General features: G+C 33.2%; 1 protein-coding gene across 4 annotated transcripts; it reads left to right on the top strand.

Annotated features, from left to right (window-relative positions):
- The first annotated feature begins 8,765 nt into the window (after positions 1-8,765).
- LOC136220125 (YTH domain-containing protein ECT1) lies at positions 8,766-14,204 on the top strand. 4 transcript variants are annotated; one of them, XM_066007827.1, is made up of 8 exons: positions 8,766-8,997; positions 9,914-9,977; positions 10,104-10,245; positions 10,329-10,402; positions 10,505-10,978; positions 11,840-12,382; positions 12,499-12,711; positions 13,250-14,204. In XM_066007827.1, the coding sequence occupies exons 2-8, from the start codon at positions 9,930-9,932 to the stop codon at positions 13,856-13,858; spliced, it is 2,103 nt and encodes a 700-aa protein (XP_065863899.1). In that variant the 5' UTR covers positions 8,766-8,997; positions 9,914-9,929; the 3' UTR covers positions 13,859-14,204. The 4 variants fall into 4 exon arrangements, with proteins under 4 accessions (XP_065863899.1, XP_065863900.1, XP_065863902.1 ...); XM_066007828.1 differs by having other exon boundaries at positions 8,766-9,100; XM_066007830.1 differs by lacking the exon at positions 9,914-9,977.
- The last annotated feature ends 3,255 nt before the right edge of the window (positions 14,205-17,459 follow it).

The raw sequence follows: 17,459 nt of genomic DNA, 5'->3' as shown, positions 1-17,459 counted from the left end.
CCATAAAAGGTATAAAACACGCAAAAAAAACCCCATAAAACATATACTTCATGGAAATCCAAATGCGCAGAAAAGTAGCCACAATCGAAACTTCATCATTTAGGCTCTTCCGAATATTCAGATCTGTGTCCTTTTTTGTTGCAACCGCGTAGATATATTGATCCACGGATAAAATAAATCATTTCCGCTCTTGCTAAATCCGAAAAAAGTATAAATAGCAGAATAATAAGATACAATTCAAACGGATAAAGAGATCCGATAAAATATATAAGTAGTGACTAAAAAGAAAATATAAAAAAATACAGTAAACTTAACCCAGTGGAAGGAGGAAGAAGGAAATTCCTTCTTCCTTCTCAAATAGATCCACAAAAGATGAAGATTTGAAGCACTTTGACCAAAAAAAATGGGAAGAAAATTGAAGAGAAGAAATGGAGGAGGAGAGGAGTGCCTGCGGTTTTTGGTTTGAGAAAATTTGACCTATAAATTTTTTTATTGAAAAAAGAATAACACTTATCACGGGGCCAGACCGAAGACCTGGCCAAGGCCCCGTGTGGCGCCGAGGTTTTCCCGAGGCTCGGCCATCCAACACCATCCGAAGGGGTCTATCCCCTTTTAATCGAAGGCATCCCGTCAATTCATATATCTGTAATCCGTCCCGGAAGGGGTTTATCGTAGTTAAACCTCGATATGTATACAACCCGTACTATGGGTCCACCTAAAGTGTCCGTGGGGATTCCACCCGAACGGAGACATCCGCCTCCCTTCCCGAAGGCCGGATGCCCGACTCTCCTAGTCTCTAGTGGACTAGGGTGGATCACTTAAATCAGTCTGTAAGCCGACTTAACGATCATATCATCCATAAGAATGAATTTGTCTAAGTGTTCAACAAAGTTTCCTTGTAAAGATATTGAATTTAACTACGTTTTAATGAAAACACAAGAACTCACTTCAGATCATTTACCAAAGTCCTACATAAAAAATATATTGAATTGTATGAACTTTATTAGATGAAGTGTGAATTGATACAAGTTTATAGAGAATAAAAAGCATGGAAGCATTCAAAACGACATTGGAGTTCCAGGTCGTCGATCCTTTCCTCAAACCTCGTTAGAGTTTGTCAGGCTCCGAGGTCGAATCCGCTACTTAATCTTCTCGCTGAATCTTCGGAATAGAGATGGTATTTCTACTACTAAAATGTAAACTAGTCTTGAACAAATCTTAATCTAAATCTAATTGCTACCGTGTTTATAATTAATTAATAAACAATGTGTGTATATCATATTGCTTTTACAAAATCGAACTTCTAACTCTGAACCGTTTCCGACTCAGAATTTCTGCATAAATTCTATATTTAATCTTAAAAATCTAACTCTCTCACAACTCTGAAATCAACTCTTTATTTATAGATGTTGAAGAGTCGTGTTTAGGGGTCGTGTCCGCTGCGAAGAGATGTTTTTATCCACTCGAACGGACGCGTTTCTTTGAAATTGAACATGTGAATATAGTGCTGCCAGGATTTTTGATCTTACCGAGATCACAGAATCTCGTCCGAGATTGGGGGAGCAGTTTTTGGTCTTCGAAACAAACAGACGAAGTGCCTAAAAAATGCGTGTCGCGATCGAAATTAGGGAATCTCGGTCGCGACACGTGTGATTTCTCCCGGTGTTGACTTTGTTTCCCGTCTTCGTTTCGGTGCATTTGATTTTCTTCGTTTTTGACTCTTTTCGTAGGTTTTTTTCTTCGTTTTTTACCTCTTTTTGTTCTTATTTGGATTTTACCAAATATTTAGGTACCTTGTATGAGAGAAACATGTTCGGACGTAAAAGTACTCTAAATAGATATAAACAGCACAAATTCGTAGCAAAACTGATGTAAATATTGATGATATTTTAGGTATATTTTGGGCTTAACAGTGACCATACTTTGTTTTGTGTTTTGAAGACTGAATAGAGCTTGCCTGTGTGCCATTTCTTTACACCATAAGTTCTTATTATGTTTCTATAGACTACCATGTAAAATAACAATATTTGCAGCACAATATTCGAATCGGTTATTCACTTTAAAGACTTTTTGGACACATTTAGATTAGGATGCTTTTAAGTTTTTCACATAGATGATTAAGATGGGTATAAATGACATTTAGTTAAATTGTAATTTATGAGCTGGCAGGCAACGAACATAAATTTTAAATCTGTAAACAAAATCAGTTAGGGAGGTTAAAATTGGACCAACTTGTCAACCTTAGACTCTTAATTGTGTCATTTCTAACGTTAGGGGTATTATTGCTCTTATCCCAAAATATTAATTAAAAAAACCTTTTATTTAATTCCATAACAGTTCCCTTCTTCTCTAGTCCCTTTCACCGATAGTCTCTTATCGCCATTCTCCATTCAATCTCTGACGCCAATCTTCGACACCGATTTGGGCAAGTTGTGTTGTTACGACTTACGACTACAGATTTCCCATCTTGGAACTACATTTGACCATTCACTGTGAAATTATATTATTCTTTGCAATAAAAAAAGCAAAGATGTTGTCGAATTAACTGTATTGGAGTTGTAGAATCTCTCTTCATCTGTTATAGTTATATTATTATCACAAACCTGTAAGAATTGTGTAAGTCGTTGTTTTCTATCACTTGCTGATGATGATGCTGAGTCAACAAGTCAGCGTAATTGTAAGTCAACCCGTCAGCAAGAGTAAAATCAAGAAGTCGGAATGCTGAGTTATCAAGTCAGCATGGCTGTGGTCAGCATGGTACTGAGGTGATAATACAGGTCAACATGGTCTTGCTGTGTTACCACTGGTCAGTAGGTCTTGCTGAGTTTGTACATTTTTTGAGTAAGGATATTTTGGGTATTTTCACAACTTTGTAAAGGCTATAAAAGGTCTGGGTTGGGAAGTAGTTTCATACGAGAGATTCTTAGACTAAGTCATAAGTGTACACTGTGATAATCTGAATTGGGGATTGGGAAAACACGAGAGTTTCTGGAAAAGGAGAAACTGTTTCAATCTTGTTGTAATCTCCATTGATTAGTGAAGTTGCTGGATGTAGGCAGTTAAGCCGAACCAGGGTAAATTCTGTGTGTATTCTTTTGATTGTTGTTTCAAGATCCAATCTGTGATCTTTGTGTACTTTGTTTCTCTGTGTGGTTGATTGATCGTTCGAAGCGTAGTTCAATAAATTGGCAATCAAATCTATATGGTTCAACATAGAAGGAAAAAAACTAAAGTTTGGTTGAATTTGCAAATGGGATCTGTTTCCTTGTGTACCAATCTCCAAGTGAATCTAGAAGGTACATATTGTGAAAGTTTAATAGCTACACAATTAAAATTAGATAAATTGGTTGTTAAATTGATCTGCACCTAATGAATTTCTCTAAGTACCTGATAAATTTCTCCAATGGGAAAGAAGTGCTTCTGAGATTGTGATTATTTGAATATTTATTTGCTTTGTTAATTAAAGATTAAAGATGATTAATGAAAAAGATGTATAATAGCAATATGTTGTGTTATCCTAGATCAGCGGTGGAAATTGGCGTCAGAGATTAGTGTCAGAGATCACATAGAGAATGACCGATTGGTTAAAGGGGCTGTGTCTAAATAAATAAGGAAGAAGAAGGATGATAATTAAAAAAAAAAAGACTTTTTTCTTTTTTAATAATATTGACTAAGTGAATACATGTGTCATTCTTTGTATGGAAGGTTTTTATCTGAGTTGGAAGTCGAGAATCCTCTATAAAATCCTTTAAGAGTGACTATTATTACTTAAATGAATACTTCTGCAGAGACGTATTAGCTAACGCTCTATTTGTTTGTCGAAAATTTTTATGTTTTTGAAAAATATTTTTTTAACTTATTAATTAAAGCTTGATAAATTAATAAATTATAATATTTAACAAAAAAAAAACATTAACAATACATTTATATTATTAATTTTAATTTATTCACATGTTGAAACAAACATGAATTCCACCAAAAGCTAGCAAATATTTTATGGACGAAGTAAAAAAAAAACTTGTAATTTGTTGTATTTGCAAATATTTATTTTTTAAATTACATTTAAATATGGATAAAACACATACTCAAAATCTGCAGTGGTGTAAAATGAACTTAAATATCAATTTAGTTCATAAACTGTGAAATTAGTAAAAAACGTAAAATTTTCATCCTATGATTTATGATTTCAATTTAGGAAGCTACCTTTTGAGGGAGGGACCGTGTTTTGGCGATATGTAAGAATAAATTTTTTTGAGATAAATATATCATTGGGTGTAATAAGAACTTAACCGTATAATTTGAAATAGACCTGGGCATGGGCCGACGAGCCCGCCCGCCCAGGCCCAGGTCCATTTAGTCGGGCTTTGATATATGAAAATGCTGTCAAACCCGGCCCAACCCAAGCCCGTATAAACCCGCCAAAAACTGGACGGGCTTGGGCTTTATGAATTTTATATCGGCCCGACCCGATATATTATGTATATATATATATATATATATATAAATTATAATATATAAATATAAATTATAATATATTTTTATAAATTAAGTTTGTTGTGATATATAATTTTTATAAATTAAGTTTGATGTGATATATAAATTAAGTTTATAAATATAGTCTCTGTCAAATTATAATTTTATAAATTAAGTTTATTTTGATATATAATTTATATAAATTATAATAAATAAATATAAACATAAATATGTTTTTATAAACATTTTAAATTTAATTGGAATTTTTTTAATATCTAGATGGGCTTGGACGCACGGGTTTGGGATTCATATCTTAGGCCCAAGCCCAAGCCTGAATAAATTTCTTGCAGGCTAGGCTGAGCTTGGATTCGTCAGGCTTTATTAAAGCCCGATAGGCCCGACCCATGCTCAAATCTAATTTGAAATACTTTGTTTTGTAAATTAATATTAGGAATGCTCCAACAGGTAAAACTTATAAATTAATAGAGCAAATATTAATTAATATTAGGAATGCTCCAACAGGTAAAACCATTACTACTTAAAGGTGAAAGCCGGTGATAGAAGTTTTGGTCCCCAACAGGCTCTACCCTCGCTCACAGTTACAAGTTACAAAACTTGATCTACTATATAATGGGTAATGATTAAACTTTAAAATAAAATCATTAAAATTTTGCTCCGACCACAATAAAATGACCACGTCTCAATGTCAACTGTATGCCACATAAGATAATTTGGCAGCATGTCAGATACATGTTTGTCATGTGGCAAGGGGTTAAAAAAATGTTAACCATATGTTTAACACGCAACCAAATTATCTTACATAGCATACAATTGGCATTGAGTTCTTTTGGCAACCGTCCACACCATCATTCAGATATCACATGAATATTAAAATAGTCATTGTGACTTTATCGTAGCGGGAGTAAAACTTTAAAGATTTTAATGTTTTATTTTAAAGTTTAACGAGTGATAATGACTAAACTTCAGTCGTTATGATATATATTCCCACCAATAAAAATTAACTAAATTTCAAATTATGGTGAGGCCCGGCTTGAGGCTGTTCCAAAAAAATCTTGAGAGGCTGGAAGCTTGGGAGAAGGTATTGAAGTTATCATTCTTGCTTTAATGATAGTCTCTCTGATAAAACGACAGCGAATAACAAGATGTGTTAAATGAAATTTAAACACATAATAAGATAGGTTTATATTGTGGTGAAGCTCTTAACCTGTTGATTAGTTAAGAGCTTACCTGTGACTGTAGAGGTCATGGGTTCGAATCACATTTCAATTTGAGCTAAACTGAACTTATACGTCAACTTCATCGGCCAAATTGACCCTTAATTCCACTTTAAACTATGGAACATTTGGCTTTAGCTTTTGCGATTGAAAAAGGAAGAAGTTGAGTTGAGAGAGAAACATACTTATCAATTCATAAGTAACAATCATTGTAGTCACATAGAGTGACATGTTTAAGAAGTGAGGTCCAAACCCTCTATAGAAACCCCACCATCCATCTTTGTCTCCAGATCAACTCCTCTTTGTCTTAATCGGTACCGAGTCGGAACAACATTTCTCACTAAACGCCATCAAAAATACCTTACCTTATACGGAATTTCCGCATCCCAGACAGCTCCCTAATTTCCTTCCTCCCTTAGTTCATTATTATCAGTAAGGATTTCAGTAGCCACACGATACGCACTTCTTACCGAATAGCACCCGTTCCTGGTATCATTCCATATGAGTTGATCCTGACCTCCCTCAGATCTTACTCCCGATCTACAGATAGCAGCAATGTCCGACTTAGAGAAGATTTTCTGAAGTAATTCAACATCCCAGTCCACCGAGTTTGGAATAAACAAATCACAAACTTTTAAGTTCTCAAAGCCCTCAACCACAGGTGTTGTGATTTTTTGAACAATTGATCTTTTGTTACCATTTTATTTATTACTATAAAAAATATTTTTTTTATTTAGGATTGCATTAATTGATTTTTATTGAAATAATTTTATTGTACTTTAGAATTTATATTTCTAGTATAATTTTTTAGCTTAATTTTAATTTTTAAAAAAATACAAAGATATTAGTTGGGCCGGATCGGGTTGGGCTTGGGAATTAGTTTTTTTAGCTTGGCCGAGCCCGATATAAATATAGTGCGAGCTTGGTTGGGCTTGGACAAAGTAATTATGTCATAAGCCTGGTCCAAGCCCAGCCCATGAACAGGTCTAGTCTGAGCCCGAATAAATTTCTTGCGGGATGGGCTGGGATTGGGCTCGTCAGGCTTTATTAAAAGCCCGACAGGCCCGGTCCGGTCCGGCCCATGCCCAGGTCTAATTTGAAATACTTTGTTTTGTAAATTAAATCATACCACATATCTCTATTTGCAATTTTTTAAACCACATGCTCCTGTTTGTAAATTGGGAAAACTATATACTCTTTTTTTTTGTATTTTTCCTATATTTTATATACACCGTGTATTTTAGAGGAGGTAATTAGTATTAGTAGTCACAAAAATTTGTACAATGTTCTCAAAATATTACAAAAGTTCAATTTGTTTTAATAAAATCATGGTAAAAAGCATTATTAGGCCTCTGATCTTTCATCTTTTGATTTATTAAGCCCTTAATCTTTTATTTGGATACATTAAGCCACTGATCATTTATTTTTGGTCTCATTAAGCCCTTGATGACCAAAAATAATAATTTTGAACATAAAATTTGGTTAACATACTGTTATTCAGTGCACTTGCATTCGAAATTTATATTTTTTCACAGTGTGAAAGAAATTTTGGATGTATAATGTCGCTATAGGAAAACTGTAAAAACCTTAATTAAAATGGTGAAAAATATATTTTTTAATAATTTAAAATACAGATAAAATTAATAAAGTATTTTTATCAGAAATAAATATTCATAACTTACTAATTTGGTCATAAAGGGGTTAATGAGATAAAAAATAAATGATCAATGACTAATGTATCCAAATAAAAGATCAAGGGCTTAATGAACCAAAAGATGAAAGATCAAGGGCCTAATGATGTTTTTTTTTACCTAAAATCATTTAAATTTGTTTTTGTCCCAATAAAGTCACTTTGAATATTTTCCGAATATTTTTCCGTCGGAGTTGATTACGTGACATTTAATCACATATCTCAAAGCCATGTGGCATAATAATAAAAATGAACCCAAATAAACAAGAATTGTCAATTAAAATTTTAACCACAAATTAACCCACGTGGCATATCGATTTACATTTTTTTAATATGTCAGGTGGCGTTGACATAACGTTGAGATGTCACGTCAGTAATTTTGATGAAAAGTATTAAAAGTGACTTTATTAGGAAGAAAAACAAACTTAAATGATTTTATTGAAACAAATTAATTTTTTTATGACCTTTTAAAGAAATTGTACAAAATTTTAGTGACCATCCATACCAATTCAAATGTCGGTTCAGTATAAAAGCCGAACCAAATTGAAATAATTAAATGCCGAATAAAACCTAAAATTAAAAACCGAACCTAACCGAATAATATTACAAACCAAACCTAACTGAAATGAGTATTTCGATTCGGTTCGGTTTTCGATTATGACCTTTCTTATATTATATTATTATAATGTTTATATTAAAAAGATTATGAATCCAGTAACCTTTTATTACCTTTTATTATATATTAAAAATTAATATTTAATTTACATTCATTATATTTTGTGTAACCTATAACAAGATATTTTTATAACATTTTTATTACAATTATGTTTTGTGTAATATTTAAACTTATCTTATAACAATATTTAATGAAATGGTTTTATATTTAATTACTAATATGAAAATTAAAAAATTTTAAACAGAATCTTAATAGATAATTAATAAATAATAAATTTAATTAACTCCTATTTCGATCGGTTCGGTTAATTTAGTTACTTTATTATAAAAACTGAACCGATCAATATTACCGATATATTTTAATATTTAAAACTGAAATCGAACTAATAGATTGAAAACCAAACCGAAAAACCAAAATTCATCGATTCGGTCAGTTATTTCGGTCTGGTTCCGTATACTAATTACCCATTTTAGAGGGTATATAACTAGTTGCTAAAATTAAGATCAAAAAAAAAAAAAAACTAGTTGCTAAAAAAGTCAACACGTCGCCGTTTTAATTTTAGCCGCGAACGTTCGAGATGCAATGACGATGATGTTTGTTAAGTTAATCGGGGGCAATATGGTATTTCAACTAGTCCACGAACATATATATAACTACAGCAGGAAGAAAAAACGTTTCGTATTCGATTCGAATCCCTTTCTTTCTTTTTTACGCTCTCTTTCTCTCTCTTCTCACACCAACACCGCCTTTTCAATCTCTCTCTCTCTCCTTCCCATAGGGTTAGGGTTCCTTAGTCGTGTCTGCTTTGAAATTCTGAAAAAGAAAAAATGCTGCGGATAATTTCTTTTTCTCTTTTCCAATTTGTTAATTTTTCATTCGAAGAGCTTTCTAGGTTAAGCATGGCTTGATTCTGCCTTTATCTGGTAATAATTGCACCTCTTCGTATAACCTTTGCGTGTTTGTGCTCTTTTATTCATTCCTCTCCTCGGGGTTTATATTGCTCTGCGTACAGTTGATCAGATTTAAGTACGCTTCTTTCTCTACCTCTTCAATTCCTGGTCACAACTTGTTCTAGAGTTGCGGTTGTTGATTGTTTTGTTTTTTTTAGACTTTTTCTAACTCGATTTGTGGCTTGGTTTAGCTATTGGAATTGATTCATGTGCTGTTTATCTAATTGGAGAGTAAATTTGTATCATGGTTCTGTCTAGTGGATGCGTATATGCTTTTTTGTTTATTACTGTATTGGTGCTTTGTAAGGGATTTGGGGATTTCTGTAAGCATACTTGAAGTATAAGTTTTTTTTTGTTTTCATCGATTATTGGTGGTGCGGGGACGAAAAATCCCCAACCAATGTCAGACGAACGCTTATGGATGATGCTTCTGTATGCTTGGGTGTCAGTTGACTGGTTTTTGGAGGCACACTTAGAAATTTGTATCCTGGTGCTGTCTAGTGGATGCGTATATGCTTTTTTGTTTATTACTGATATTGGTGCGTTGTAAAGGGATTTGGGAATTTCTGTAATCATACTTGAAGTATAAGTTTTTTTATTTTCATTGATTATTGGTGGTCGGGGGATTAAAAATCCCCAGTGAAGGTCAGACGAACGCTTATGGATGATGCTTCTGTATGCTGGGGTGTCAGTTACTGGTTTTTGGAGGCACACTTAGCTACAAAAAAAACACAAAAGCTTATGTAACTTTTTGTGAATGAGATGTGGTTATGATTGAATCTTTTGTTCTTTTCTAATCAGTGTTTGTTTTTGTGTCTACTATGTACTCTATTTCATCAATTATTAGATGGCAATATGTGGTGAAATAATGTGCAAGTTCTATTTTCAGGGGTGGCAGTTGTGGGATGGATATGTATAATTTTTCTGGACATGGAAATACAGAAAACTATTTGGTATTTAGTTTTTACCTGTTTATATGTCAATAAAAATCAGGATATCTTGAATGGTTTATGAAGTTAAATTTATTGGGTCAGTTGATCTTGCTATGCTGAATAATTCTCGCATTCTTTGACTTTTAGAATCAAGGTGCTGAGAACCCTTTCTTGACAAGTCCACTGCTTGAACAAGTTGACACAATGTACAATGAAGGAGCCCCCGAGTTTTATATGGATCAGGGCTTGTATTATCCTACTGCCACCGATTATGGATATTATTGTACAGGTAAATTTACATCTCCTGTTTGGATACTTGCATTTTACATTGGAAGTCTAATCTTATGTGTTGTTTTGATCTAATCTGACCAGGATTTGAATCACCCGGTGAATGGGAGGACCACCATAGAGTTTTTGGTGCAGATGGTCCACAAATTCAGTATGCGGTGGGTAAACTCTTGTTTTTTATGTGTTTTACTTGGAAGTGTAATGTTTCATTTTTTTCTTGACTTAATGATGTTCTTGTAAATGTTACTTTGCTTTCTCAGGGTGCACAAACTGAAAGTTTACCTTATGTATATTTTACACCTAGCTATGGATATGCGCAGTCTCCTTACAACCCATACAATCCTTACTTACCTGGTGCCTTGGTTGGAGTTGATGCTCCTTATGTAGGAGCACAACAGTATTACACTATACCTCCTTATCAGGATCCCATGTCTTCCCATGCTTATGTACCTGTTGTTGTTCAACCAGATTATGTTTCAAGCAATACTACAGACCCCTTGTTAGATTCGGGTTACACCCATAGATCAGATGGGCGAAATGTAAAACATGGCCTGCCTTCTTCATCTGTGGCCTTCACCAGGAACCACACAAAAACTAATTCCAGTCAGACTAATTCCTTCTCCAAGATATCAGATGGACCGAGAACTAATATTGGATCTAGTAAGCAATCCTTTACTCATGGAAGTGTTCCTTCTGGCAGTTTTCTGTCTCCAGCTTCATCACACGTGCTTCAGGTAACATTATTTACTATCTTAAGCATAGTTAATCGAATTGAAATTCTACCTGTGAATCAAAATCCTCATTTTTGTGACTCGTGAATCGAATTGAATTGTAAAATTCATAATATTATAAAAAATAAAATATTTACCTTGTAACTCATAATATCTTTTTCCTTTTTTCTTTTTTTTTTTATAAACATAATAATATCAAATGCTAGTCTAGAAATGCAATTTTAATGTTTAAGAAAGAAATCCTATCAACCAAGTACTTAAAATTCAAATCTAATGCAAATGCAATCCTAATAAAACTAATTCACAAATCAAGCTTTGTTTAAAATCTTAGTGGAGATGGAGAGTTTGATTTTCTGACTCTGTTTTTTTTTGTCTTGTCGTCAACTTGATAATGATAGAATGGAACTAGTTTGAGTTGATGGCTTGATAAATAACAATTGGACTAGAGGAGAGCGGAGTTTAATAGTTGGTGTTGTTGAAGTTTTTGATGAACGATGATGAAGATCCCGCTCTAAATATAGCGGAATCAAATAGAATCTTATGATTCGAATTGTGAAGCATAGGATTTTGTTATAATTTAGATGCTCTCGAAATAGAGCTGAATCAAATTGAATCGTACAATTAAGATTCTAATAACATTTATCTTCAGATTTTGGTATGATAAATTTCTTATTAGTTGAACTTAAGTTGATAACTTTCTTGAATCTTAGTAACGTCATTATTGACTTGTTGAGAATGGTTTGGGAATCTGTTGTTATCCAAAATGGATCTATTTCTGTGATGAATTTATATTACACCTTTGATCAAGTCGTTGCTTAACATTTTTCCTTGGTGCGCTGAATAAAACCTACTTTTGTTTTACAGGGTAGAGGTTCTTCTGGATCTATTCAACCTGCAGATAACATGTCTAGTGGGAAACTGTTACCTCATTCTAACCAGATGAAAGTTGCGCTTCCTCCAAACAATGGCTTTCCTGGCTTTGGATCAAGTGCTCCTGGAAGGACTCCGGTGGATAAGATGCGATCTAAGGTTCACAGTGGTAGAACTCTCAACGATCTTAATGGGAACCTAGATTCTCTGGGTGAGCAGAATCGTGGACCAAGAACAAACAAATCAAAGAATCAACTGACCGTGAAAGCTTACACAACTGAAATGGGTGGCAATGCACAAGGACAAATCATTATACACACTGATCAGTATAACAAGGATGATTTCCTAGTAGATTATGTTGATGCAATTTTTTTTGTTATAAAGTCTTATAGTGAGGATGATGTGCACAAGAGCATCAAGTATAATGTTTGGTCATCTACCCCTCATGGAAACAAGAAGCTTCAAAGTGCTTATGAGGATGCCCAAAAAGTAACTGCTGGAAGACCGAGAAGCTGCCCTATTTTCTTGTTTTTTTCTGTGAGTTGCATATTAATTGAAATCTTCTAATTGCAGTCTATTCCTTCAAGTAGAATGTAATTTATTCAGGCATTTCGGTTTTACGACCTCTTTTGATGGAGTCTTCCGTTATGCAGGTTAATGCTAGTGGCCAATTCTGTGGTGTTGCCGAGATGATTGGCCCTGTTGACTTCCATAAGGACATGGATTTTTGGCAGCAAGACAAATGGAGTGGCAGCTTTCCTGTCAAGTGGCATGTTATTAAAGATGTACCGAATTCTTGCTTTAGGCACATCATATTGCAGAACAATGAGAATAAGCCAGTGACTAATAGCAGAGACACTCAAGAGGTATTTATCGGTTTATGTTATTGCTTGAACTTTTATAGAGAATGTTCTGTTCTTCTGTCAGTAGCTTAAGGCCCTGTTTGTCTGCAGGAAGATGTTGGGCAAGAAAATATTTTTCCGATTTTCCGGTGCTTGTTTGTTTAGGAACGTAAGTCCATGGAAAATTTTAGGTTAGTCAACAGAAAAATATACAAAGAGAAATAGTTTCCTAAACCTTTTGGAACCATATACTCCAGTTATTCTTACCCATTTCAAAACAACATCAACATTTCTTCCCGTTTTCTTGTGTTGTAGCCAAAAACTGGAAAATATTTCTATTTTCCAAAAAAAAAATGTCCTTACCTGATATTTTCCGGCAAACAAACGGCCCCAACTCAACAGTTATTTTCTAGGATATGTATTTTAACTATGGATGAAAAAGTACTTTGGTCTCTACGCTTATGGGTTGTAATTTTACGTAGTAAGTTAATTTCATCCTTGGAAGTGCCTTGATTAAATGCTTTTACTTATTTGCTTCTTATTCACCTTCCTTTTACTGCAGATAATGTGTAAGCAAGGTGTGGAAATGCTAAAAATATTCAAAAATTACACGTCAAGGACCTCATTACTTGATGACTTTGTGTATTACGAGGATCGACAGAGAATTATGCAAGAAGAGAAAGCCAAACTTGTATATAAGAGCTTAGGATCACCATTTTTGCCTGCTTTAATTCGTGATGAAAAGTTACATCGTCTTGTCGAGGTGCCTGCCAATAAAGACGGGAAAAATACAGAGCTGAATGGTCTTAGCACCATTAAGAAAACCGAGCCCACTGTCTTGAAGCAGGTTACTTCAGTTTCTGATGTTGCGGATGAGAACCGAAAAGTGGATGGAAACCGAAAAGTGAATGCCGAAGATGATATTGCCCCTGCTTTAAAGATTGGTTCACTCAGTATAAATCCCAAGCAGGATGAACCCGAACCTCCTCGTGACATGGCTCCTAATACCGATCCTATTGATGTTGTCACAGTGGGATCAATGCCAGTCAAAGTTAACGGATATGCTGAATCTTCTCCCTATCTAAGAGTTGGTAGTATACAGATTGATCCTAGAGCACTGCAGCGTGATAAAGGCGGTGCTGCGTCTGCTAAGAACCGGTCTCAAAATTAATGTTCTCAGCAGGTATTACCATTATTTGGGATCTCAATTGTTTTTTGTGAGCATGTCGGACATCATCGTTGCTTTTTTGAATATGGTGGATCACTGTAAACCAAAGATCATTTTTCATGCTCAAGCTATAGGTTATAGGAGTCGGAAAATTTCAATTTTATTTTTCCTATATTTTTAACCCCCTTTTTTAGCATCACATGATTGCATTATTTTGTTCGACTCATATACATACATGTATTGATTTAATTTGGGGTTCTTTTTTTCTGACTACAGCATTTGGGAATACAATGTAATCTCTCATTTTTATCATTGTTATCGAAGATGAAAGGAATTTTCTGTTCTAGCATTTTTGCTCTTGTATTATGTTGTATATCTTGCAGAATTTCTTACCTTGTTTCTGAGTTTATTAATTAGAGCTGGCAATTATCGGGTTCGTGTTGTGTTAATTTTGGATTAGTGTCAAAATGAGTCTATCCTAGTTTAATCCAGAAACCTTTGAGTTAGTCTTGTTAAGCTAATCGGGCGAGTGTCGATTTGGTGTTATGTTTTCGGTTTATATCTACTTCTACAAGTGTTGGTTTATATGGTCACTAATTATACAGAAGTCCTTTAATATCATGTTTGGTATCACAAAAATGAAGCATTATTTATTCAAACATTAAAATTGTGTAATTAGACTTGCCTAACAGGGTTGTGTGTAATTTATCCACCTCTATTATTCAAACATTTAAGTTGGGTACATTACTCAACATTGGTGCATCTAGAAAGGGGGTAAAATGCCATCTTTGATCAGTGATGGATCTATCATTCAATTTTAATTTGTTCTAATAAAATCACATGAATTTTGAATTTTGTTTTGATTAGATCACTTAGATAATTTCAGCAGATGTCACAGCTGACACGTTAACATGAGTTAATTTAGATATGCGGTGTGTGGTAGCCATGTGTTGGTTATTTTTATGAAAAAAATATAAATTAAATTTTATTATTTTTTCATAAAAATAATCGATATGTGGTAATCAGATAGCGTATATGTGAATGTCATGTGTCGTTTTGGTTTGAGATTTGAGTTGATTTATTTTAATGTGTCACTAATGTCATCATTTCGATGTTTTTTAATTATTAAAAGGGTAATTAATTTATTAGTCCCTATATTTTGACAAAACACACTGTTTAGTCCTTGTATTTTCAAAAACACATGATAAAGTCTCTAACCTTTTTCTTGATGAACTGTTTAGTCCCTAACGTTTTTCTCGGTGAACTGTTTAGTCCGTACCGTTAGACTCTCATGAAGATTTTGTTAGTCAATTTGGATTTGCGTTCTTCTTTTCCTTTCCTTTAAACTCTAATGCATCTGAAATCAACTTTGAGTGTTCTTCTTGTTGAATTTCTTCTTAATCGTTCAAATTCGTAAGCATTGGGTCTTTTCTTTTTCTTGTTCTCCATACAAATAGCTTCTTCTTCTAAATTGGATTTCCTCTTCTAAAGTTTGAAGGTAAATAGTAAAGGGTAATTTAGTCATTTCTGAAGTCAAAAACGGTAAAAAAATCTAACAAACAGACGGAAGGACTAAACAGTTCACTGAGAAAAAGGTTAAGGACCGTACTATGTGTTTTTGAAAATACAGAGACTAAACAGTATGTTTTGTCAAAATATAGGAACTAATAAATTAATTACCCTTATTAAAATCGTCTTGAGATAAAATTCAAAGTTATGAAGTTCAGTGATCAATGATGTTTAACACATCTAGAAGGTGTAGGGAGCTTTATTTAAAATGTATATTTTTAATTTGTTGAAGTTTTCTTTTCGTGGATTTAGAGGGTTAATTATATTACTTTAAGTAAGTACGTACGGGAGGTGCTAACGATTTTGGACCAAAATAGGAGCTTTTATGTATTATATCTATTATAAATAATGTTTTAATTATTTTTGCTTCTAATTTTTTCTAAATTAAGATTGTTTTACTTTTTTATTTTTTAATCCGTAAATTCAAATATCTGGACATTATAATAGGTTTTCATTTTCTTTTTCGGACCCTACTTAATTTTTCCATTTTAAAATTACCTTTATTTTCTTTAGACTAAAAAAGATCTTGAACACCTGAAGTTGACATACGGGGTAAGTTTAGCCTAAATCAAAGTATCAATTCAATTTTGAAGTTAGTATTTGCTTTATTCAGCATCAAATGAGAGTTAATGACAACTAGAACTCCTTTTAGAAGTATCAATACCGTCACTTGAATCAGAAATGACATGAATCATGATAGAATATAAACCAATGGCACGTTCAAGGACAAAGCGATTCCGAGAGGATATGCAATTCTTCCAGACTCAAATCAAGTAGAACGGGCATAAGGAGGTGATTTGCAGATATTTTACAAAATACAGTCCATTGCAAGTCTCTCTCTCAACGTGGAGCACACTGTGATCGCGACACGACATTGCACCCAACATGGGCGCATGATGTTCCGACAGACATTTTCATTTGTATAGGTTTCGTTAGAACGTTGATTTTTAACTTATTTTTCTATTTTAAGTGTTTTAAAATTCCTTTTGTGATAGGATTAATCCTATAAATGTGGAGACTTTTTAGGATCAACATTTTATTATTTGTAAAAGTATAATTACTCAATTAGGGTTATTGTATGGTACACAACATAATTAATTAAATTAATTTCTTTGAGCGTTCTTAAGCGAGAACTTTTCTTGTTTTCTTTCGAGCACTCTATTGAATTTTTTTTGTCCCTCTATAATAAACTTTAACTTTTTTCCCCTTCATCTTTAAACTTCGAATAAAGGTTAAATTTTAACTTCGTTTTAAAGTGTAAATATAAAGTGGAAAGAAACTTAAAATTTAGGGATCATGTGCAAAAATATCTCTAACATTCACATTTAGGAGCAATTTTACCTCTAACGTTGGCAAGTTGGGTCAATTCCAAACATTATTATAAAATATAGATATTTTATTTCTTATTTTGTACTAATTACATATTAGTTAATTCTAAAAAAATCATATATTTTATGATTTAATAACAGAATTGGAGATTAATATTTATAAATTCGGCAAAATATTTTAAATTTTTTTGTCCAACTCGTATGAATGACTGTATATTTTTTAATTTTGTTTTTTTTTAAAATCACGTCTAATTGTATGTTTGTGATATGCTACTAATGAGTGATAAATTGATGCACATGTGAAGTGTAGATAACAAAATTTGTGACCGAAAAGACAATTTGATTAATTATTTCTCAAAATGACCCGATTTGTCAATGTTAGGGACAAAATTGCACCATAGACGTTAGAGGTAAAATTGCTCCTGGTTATAAACGTTAGGAGTATTTTTGCACCTTATCCCTAAAATTTATTATGTAGAGATAAAAAAAATCATGAAATTTTCTTTACTTCCATTAATCATCAATTTGGAAATTAGAGTTTGGAGGTTAAATGACGTAAAAGTTTAACCTTCATTTTCTCTTAAAAAAACTCCCGGACAAAATTAGTGTGATATTTTACATTCCATTGCTCTTCGTTTACCTCCATTTAACTCTTTAATGAAGATATGTCTTCTTATATAAGCAGAATCTCTGAAAGGAAAAAGAAA

This window comes from Euphorbia lathyris, chromosome 2 (genome assembly GCF_963576675.1).
Source record: "Euphorbia lathyris chromosome 2, ddEupLath1.1, whole genome shotgun sequence".
NCBI lineage: Eukaryota > Viridiplantae > Streptophyta > Magnoliopsida > Malpighiales > Euphorbiaceae > Euphorbia > Euphorbia lathyris.
This window is presented reverse-complemented; position numbering and strand designations above follow the sequence as displayed.

What these genes read in the sequence shown, in the direction of transcription:
- LOC136220125 (XM_066007827.1), top strand. Translation starts at nt 9,930, where the DNA reads ATGGATATGTATAATTTTTCTGGACATGGAAATACAGAAAACTATTTG. An exon ending in TTATGGATATTATTGTACAG is followed by an intron (nt 10,246 to 10,328) that starts GTAAATTTACAT and finishes TAATCTGACCAG; the next exon opens with GATTTGAATCACCCGGTGAA. An exon ending in GTCCACAAATTCAGTATGCG is followed by an intron (nt 10,403 to 10,504) that starts GTGGGTAAACTC and finishes TTGCTTTCTCAG; the next exon opens with GGTGCACAAACTGAAAGTTT.